The sequence below is a fragment of the Microcebus murinus genome, chromosome 7 (genome assembly GCF_040939455.1).
Source record: "Microcebus murinus isolate Inina chromosome 7, M.murinus_Inina_mat1.0, whole genome shotgun sequence".
Classification (NCBI taxonomy): Eukaryota; Metazoa; Chordata; class Mammalia; order Primates; family Cheirogaleidae; genus Microcebus; species Microcebus murinus.
This window is the reverse complement of record NC_134110.1, coordinates 20,180,550-20,187,974: the sequence shown is the minus strand read 5'-3', so window position 1 is coordinate 20,187,974 and position 7,425 is coordinate 20,180,550. Positions and strand designations below refer to the sequence as shown.

At 43.8% G+C, this 7,425-nt stretch overlaps 1 protein-coding gene across 1 annotated transcript; it reads left to right on the top strand.

Moving 5' to 3' along the window:
* The first annotated feature begins 2,959 nt into the window (after positions 1-2,959).
* On the top strand, positions 2,960-4,629 carry NDN (necdin, MAGE family member). The gene has a single exon (XM_012764629.2). The coding sequence runs from the start codon at positions 3,071-3,073 to the stop codon at positions 4,046-4,048; it is 978 nt and encodes a 325-aa protein (XP_012620083.1). The 5' UTR covers positions 2,960-3,070; the 3' UTR covers positions 4,049-4,629.
* Positions 4,630-7,425: the final 2,796 nt, after the last annotated feature.

Sequence of the window (7,425 nt, the reverse complement as noted above, 5' to 3'; positions counted from 1 at the left end):
AAGAAAATTGATAGAGATAAAAATGCAAGAAGTGAGAGTTATATTTAAAAAGCATGGGGACTGGATGTGAAGGCTGATGGCTATAATCCTAGCACTTTGGGAGGCCAAGGCTGGAGGATTGCTTGAGGCCAGGAGTTCAAGACCAGCTTGAGCCAGAGTGAGACCCTATCTGTACAAAAAATAGAAAAAATTAGCCAGGCATGGCCTTGCATAACTGTAGTCCCAGCTACTCTGGAGGCTGAGGCAGGAGGATCACTTGAGCCCAGGAGTTAGTGTTCTCACTGAGCTATGTTGATGCCACTTTACTCTAGCCCAGGTAAGACAGTGAAACTCTGTTTCAAAAAATTAAAATAAAAAGATAAAAAAAAGGATGGGGACAATAAATCCGTTCATGGGAAATTGTCAAAAATAATGAATAAAATTGTCACAGTTCCATAAATCAAAGAAGGATAGAATGAGAAGTAAAGGAAGAACGAGGAGAAGGAGCAGATGTTCAGAGAGGAGGAAGAGGAGGAGAGGGAGGGAGAAGGAGGAAAAGGAGGGGAAAAGAGAAGGGGGGAGGGAGGAGGAGGAAAGAAAATAATTCCAGCTAAGACAGATCTGAATGATATCTAGGATTTATCCTGGTGACGTTGGCAGCTAAGGAGTCCTGTTGGAGGTATTGGTGTGGAAATGATCCTGCTAAAGGTGACATGTATGTGCAAACCAAAAGAGAAAGAAAAGCACAGAACACTCTTCAAAAGTAACCTACTTGAGGAAAAATAAAGTGAGAAATGAGAAATGATGTGTAAACAAATAAAGTAGAGACTCTAGAAATGTCAAGACAATATTTCAAATATGCTTTGGGTTTCAAGTGACAATGATCAGATTCAAGACCGCATATTTACCAGGAACAGCTGAAGGGCCACATCAACTTGGAGCAGGGATGCTGCTCAGACTCAGGATCCATGGTTCCAGAGGCTCCAACAAAGACCCCTTTTAAACTTTTTATTATTTTATTATTTTTAATTATTATGGGTACATAGTAGTTGTATATCTTTATAGGGTACATATGATGTTTTGATACATGCATACAATGTGAATTAATTAATTGGGGTATCCACAACCTCATGCGTTTAACATTTCTTTGTGTAAGGAACGATCCAATTCCACTCTTTTAGTTATTTAAAGTATAATCCAATGCATTGTTTATTATAGTCACTTTGTTGTGCTATCAAATGTTGTTCATTCTATCTATTTAACTATATTTTTGCACCCATTAATTATATCCATTTTATCCCCCTCTCCCTGCTACTCTTCCCAGACTCTGTTAACTGTCATTCTACTCTCTGGCTCCATGAGATCAATTGTTTTAATATTTAGCTCCCATATGTAAGCAAGACCAACAAGATCTGTCTTTGTGTACTTGGCTTATTTCACGTAACATAATGCACTCCACTTCCACCCATGTTGTTGCAAATGGTAGGATTTCATTCTTTTTTGTGGCCATATAATATTTCATTGTATATGTATCAACATTTCTTTATCCATTCATCCACTGATGGATATTTGGGTTGATTCCATATCTTGGCTATTATGAACAGTGCTGCAATAAACATGGGAGTGCAGATTTTTTTTTATATACTAAAATCTGCTCCCCCCACTTTGGATATATACCCAGCAATGGGATTCCTGGAACAGATATATGGAAAAATGTTCAACATTATTAGTCATCAGAGAAATGTAAATCAAAACTACAATGAGATATCATATCATCCCAGTTAAAATGTTTTTTTTTTAATCAAACAAATAGAAAATAATGAATGCTGGTGAGGATGTGGAGAAAGGAGAACCCTTATACACTGTTGGCAGGAATGTAAATTAGTGCAACCATTATGGAGAAGAGCACAGAGATGCCTCAAAAAACAAAAAATAGAATGACCCCTTATTTTCATGGATGGCCTCTAAGAGTGCCAGCTTTGCCTTTGCTCATAGTGGATCAGTTTTCTATACTTGGAAAACAAGGGCACCAGTATGTTGTATTTCATACCTTTTGGTCACCTGAGATAGGCTGCCAGATATGATCTATGTGACCTATGTTAAAAAAAAATCAGGAATGATTTAGGTGTGAATCCCAACAGGAGGAGCCAGTTGCTGCCTGAGGGGATCCTATGAGAAGATAAGTTTCCACATGAACACAGAGTGGAGGTAGCAGCAGTAATCAGGGGAATGAGGGAACAGGGCAAATAGGGGAAAAGACTATCATATAAGTGTATGCCGATAAATATGGCAATCTTTGTATTGTGGAATATTAATGGAAGAATTGAAATGGAATCAAAGTGACTCAAGGGAAGTAGAAAACTGAAACCTGGGGGCATTAAAACACTAATGATGTTATAAATGTTACCTCCAAAAAAGTTCAGATTTCTCATGGATTGATAGGGAATAACATAAACTATATTCCACATTTCTCCTTATATCCCCTCTCATTTGGTAGGGAGGGATTCAAGTCGGTTTTTATTGGTATTTCTCAGGGTTCCAATCTCAGACATTCTCTTTACAGTACGCATATTTTCCTGGACAATCCGACCGTCCCTCTCATTCATAGGTATAAAACTCAAGTTGACACACTCACCTAGTCCTTCCTCTGGGACTCTTCTATTTAATTCTGGATATACCCAAGTTAACATTTCCTAAGAAACTTGAATTCAGCATCTCAGAAACTAAGTTACCACCCTTCCCCTCAAACTTGCTCCTTCTCCAGTGGCCATCCATCTCCCTCCTCTCCCGCCCATGACTTCCTTAGCCCAAACAGGAAACCTGAGGGGCATTCTTGCTGTCCCAAGGGAGGCCTGTCTACAGACCCGCCCCGACGGGCGCCCCGCAGGGCCCCGCCCGCCCCGGCTGCCAGGACTAGGGCTGCGGACGCGCAGGCGCAGTGTCCCGTCTACTCTGCTGCCCCGCCCCGCCCGCTGCTGCGGAAGGCGCCGCGCTCAGCAACGCGCACTTCCTCTCCAGGAGTCCGTGGAGGGAGTGCAGGCTCGAAGAGCTCCGGGACCGAGAGGCCCTACGGGTGTCAGACAGCGCAGACATGTCGGAGCAAAGTAAGGATCTGAGTGGCCTCAACTTTGCAGGTGAGGCCACCAACTCCGAGATGCATGACAGCCCAGGGGTTCCAGTGGAGGTCCCTCCGCCCGCCTCTCCGGCCGAGAACCTCGCAGAGCCACAGAGCCCTGCTCTAGGCCCGACGGCCGCCCCTCAGGCCGTGCCGCCGCCCCAGGCCCCAAGCGAGGAGGGTGACCCGAAGGCCCTGCAGCAGGCTGAGGAGCAGGGCCGCGCCCACCAGTCCCCGAGCGCGGCCCAGCTCTGCCCAGTGCCGCCCGCCCCGGCCCAGCTGGTGCAGAAGGCGCACGAGCTCATGTGGTACGTGCTGGTCAAAGACCAGAAGAAGATGATCATCTGGTTTCCAGACATGGTGAAGGATGTCATCGGCAACTACAAGAAATGGTGCCGAAGCATCCTCAGGCGCACCAGCCTCATTCTCGCCCGAGTGTTTGGGCTGCACCTGAGGCTGACCAGCCTGCACACGTTGGAGTTTGCGCTGGTCAAAGCGCTGGATCCCGAGGAGCTGGACAGGGTGGCGCTGAGCAACCGCATGCCCATGACAGGCCTCCTGCTCATGATCCTGAGCCTCATCTACGTGAAGGGCCGCGGTGCCAGAGAGAGCGCCGTTTGGAACGTGCTGCGCATCCTGGGGCTGCGGCCCTGGAAGAAGCACTCCACCTTCGGAGATGTGAGAAAGCTCATCACCGAGGAGTTCGTCCAGCAGAATTACCTGAAGTACCAGCGCGTCCCCTACGTTGAGCCTCCTGAGTACGAGTTCTTCTGGGGCTCCAGAGCCAGCCGTGAAATCACCAAGATGCAAATCATGGAGTTCCTGGCCAGGGTCTTTAAGAAAGACCCCCAGGCCTGGCCTTCCCGTTACAGAGAAGCTCTGGAGGAGGCCAGAGCTCTGCGGGAGGCTAATCCTGGTGCCTACTGCCCCCGTAGCAGTGTCTCTGAGGACTAGCAAGGTCTGGAGGCAGATTAATGGTTTCTGACCCTCACCAGGGCTGTGGAAGGGTGGGGGTGGGTCGTTAGAGTATTCAGGATTTACAGTGCAGTATTCACGTGTAACTTTTAAGTTTTCAGTACAGTGCTTTTATACCTTTTAATGCAATGCTGTATTCATTTGAGTACTATTGAGTAGTGTTTAGGATTTATGCATGTTTGTTTATAAGTAAGCTCTGTTGGTGCTTTTGCTTTTGTGCTACCTTTCTTGGCTTTTTGTACCAGAGACGTGCTAAACTGATGAAATACATTGAGAAAATGTCCATCTTATTCTTTTATATGGGACGGTTGATGTGTATGGGGATTGACTGCTCCTGGAGAGTTTGGAAGAACTCACCAGCAAAGCTGGCCTAAACCAAGATAAAAGTCAAGGCCCCTGTTTTTCTGACCTTGCTGGGCACAGGAAACATCTGTGTGGAGTGAACTGATTTGAACTGAACTGGTCTCAATGTGGGCATTTGGCACACTTTGCTAAACATACATACACCCCACCATGAGTAAAGTTTATTGTAAACATTAAAGATTCTTGTGATACAATCATTTTTGGTTAAGTGTACTTTATCATTTTAACAAAGTGGTTTGGTTGGGAACAAGACTAAAGATTCTTCATTTTACAAAAGGTACAAATATAATTATTTCACCTAATAGGGTGGGAAATCACTACTCATGATTACTCGTATATGTGTGAAGTTTATAATTTTATTTTTTTAAATGTAACTCATATTCATTTCCAAAGCTAACAAACTTAGAAAAGTATAAAAACAAAAAATAAGATTGCTCATAATCATATCACATGGAAATAACAATAATATTTAGAGTAATTTCCTTCCCTTCATTTTTGACATTTTATCAGAATTAATAGGTATCTTGAATACTATCACTGAAAGAGTGATATATTGACTAAGCACTTTTCATCCATTCTTCCCTTTTATTTCATCCTCAACAATCTTGTCAGGCAGGCACTTACTACTTCTGCATCATGGAGAAAACAAGGGAATAAAGTAAATAGTGAACTTTCGATAGATCATAAACTTAATAAGAGAAAGAGCTAGGGTTTGAACTCAGAAGAAATCCAGAGCCCACGTTTGTCTCCACTGCCTACAACTACCCCCCCTACCCCCAGCTTCCTGGGTTTTAGTTTATTTTTTTAGAAATTTCTTGTTAGAGTCTGTTCTTTTAGCTCCCCATCCCCAAGTGCCACACACACACAGAGGCTAGGGATTTTATTTTTCTAATTCTAACAATCTTTTGGAGAAAGCAGTACTTTTGTGGTTGTACAAATTAAGAAACTTAATTTTAGAGAGATTAATTAACAAAGTCATAGTCCCTCTTAGTGGTGAAGCCAAGATTTGAAACGTAATCTTTCCTGAAGGTTGGAGATGTCTTCTCTGGCAAAAGGTGCAGGGGTAACACACATGACACCTAGCAGGGGAAGGAGGGGTTGGGGTAGGGATGTTGCCCAAGGGGCACCTATGGCCCAGCAATCCTCAAGTTACAGTGGGCTACTAGGTAATCTCTCAGAGGGTGGAGTGGGGTGAGGGTAGGGTGAGGGGCAAAAACTGGAGAAAAATCTTACTATGAAGCTTTTAGTCCTGCGAGGGGGAGGGGGGGGAGTGGAAGGGGACTTCAATAAGACCAGAAATCCTTTAAACTCCAGAAGATTAGAAAACAGCATTTGGCCAAAGCCAGAACATTTTCTGGGAAAGATAGATAATGAGGGTTATACAGGAGTCACATCGCTCCCAAAAGAAGTAAACTAGAACTTATATTTGGGAGAAGAAAGTATAATTTGGATTGAGACCTGGACTTTCCAAGACTTTAGTGGCATTACTAACAGGTGGGTGCAGGTGCTGAAAATGCTCACGAAGCCCAAGTGGCATGCTGAGATGAAGTCCATCCCCAGTTGAGTACAATTCCTGTGAAGTCTTTCAAGGGGGATGGGGAAGGGAGAATAGGGACATTTCTGCAATAACCCAGACAGGGGTGACCTGGTTTTGATGTCACTTCTTACCCAGAGCCAATGTGAGTGTTCCACCTGTTAAGAAATGTTAGAATTGTTCAGAAATCTTACTTTCCACCAATCCATCCAAACAATTTCTCCAGAATCAAAACAAATCAACCATATTTCCTTTTAAATTTATGGGGCGATCCAGAATGTCCCTTCAGAATTTCTGAAGCAGGACCCTGACTGTTGTTCTACATTGTGCAGATAATTTTCTATAATGCTCTAATATTTAACTTTCCGCATTGCTGGATTAACTCCTTGCAGTAACCCTAACCCCTATACACATCTTACACTCAAGAAATTGCCAAGCAGACAGTTCTCTCACGCCCCCACTTAACTCCTTTTGTTTGTCCTGTCTGTCGCGAGGGGCAAGGAGAACTACCCTTTCCAAAGCAGGCACCTCAGCATGCCATAGGGGACCAAATCTTTGCAGGAGAATGGGAGTTTAAGAAAGGAGGAACCAACCCCAGCAAGACACAGGAGCAGGGCTGCTCAGCTCCTATGCAGCCAGACCTAGAAGAAGAGGCGTCCCAGATGTGGAATGAGTTTAATTCATGATATCTGGTCCTGAAGAGGCAGCAGCTTGGGGAATGGGGATGGAGCACTCCACAGTTTTCTTAGATTTTCATGCTCGTTCCAAATTGAAAGGCTGGAATTTTTCAAATATTTTCCAAAATGTTCACCTGTAAGGTACTGGGATAGGTTATTCAGGAAGGGGTTAGTAGATCCTCAGTGCTTCAATCCAGAATTACAGTGTGGTAAATAAAGGCCAGATGGCTGTGGCTGGAGAGGTTTTCCTAATTCCTCATAATATGTGACCTTTTACCTGCCAACGGGAACCTCATTTCTTTACAAACACCTGCACACATATTTTAGTTTAATTAAATTCATTTTATTAAAGTAAAGTAGGGCAAAAATGACCTTTATAAGTTTTATGTAAAATATAATGACACCTAGTGTATGCTGTCCTCAGAGTAAATAGATAACTTTAAGCAGTATCATCATTAAATAGAAATGAAATGTTTATTTTATTTTATTTATTTATTTATTGAGACAGAGTCTCGCTTTGTTGCCCAGGCTAGAGCGAGTGCTGTGGCATCAGCCTAGCTCACAGCAACCTCAAACTCCTGGGCTCAAGCAATCCTTCTGCCTCAGCCTCCCGAGTAGCTGGGACTACAGGCATGCACGACCATGCCCAGCTAATTTTTTCTATATATATTAGTTGGCCAATTAATTTCTTTCTATTTATAGTAGAGACGGGGTCTTGCTCTTGCTCAGCCTGGTTTCGAACTCCTGACCTTGAGCAATTCACCCACCTCAGCCTCCCAAAG

Excerpts from the sequence above, each read along its gene's own strand:
- NDN (XM_012764629.2), top strand. The coding sequence starts at position 3,071 with ATGTCGGAGCAAAGTAAGGATCTGAGTGGCCTCAACTTTGCAGGTGAG.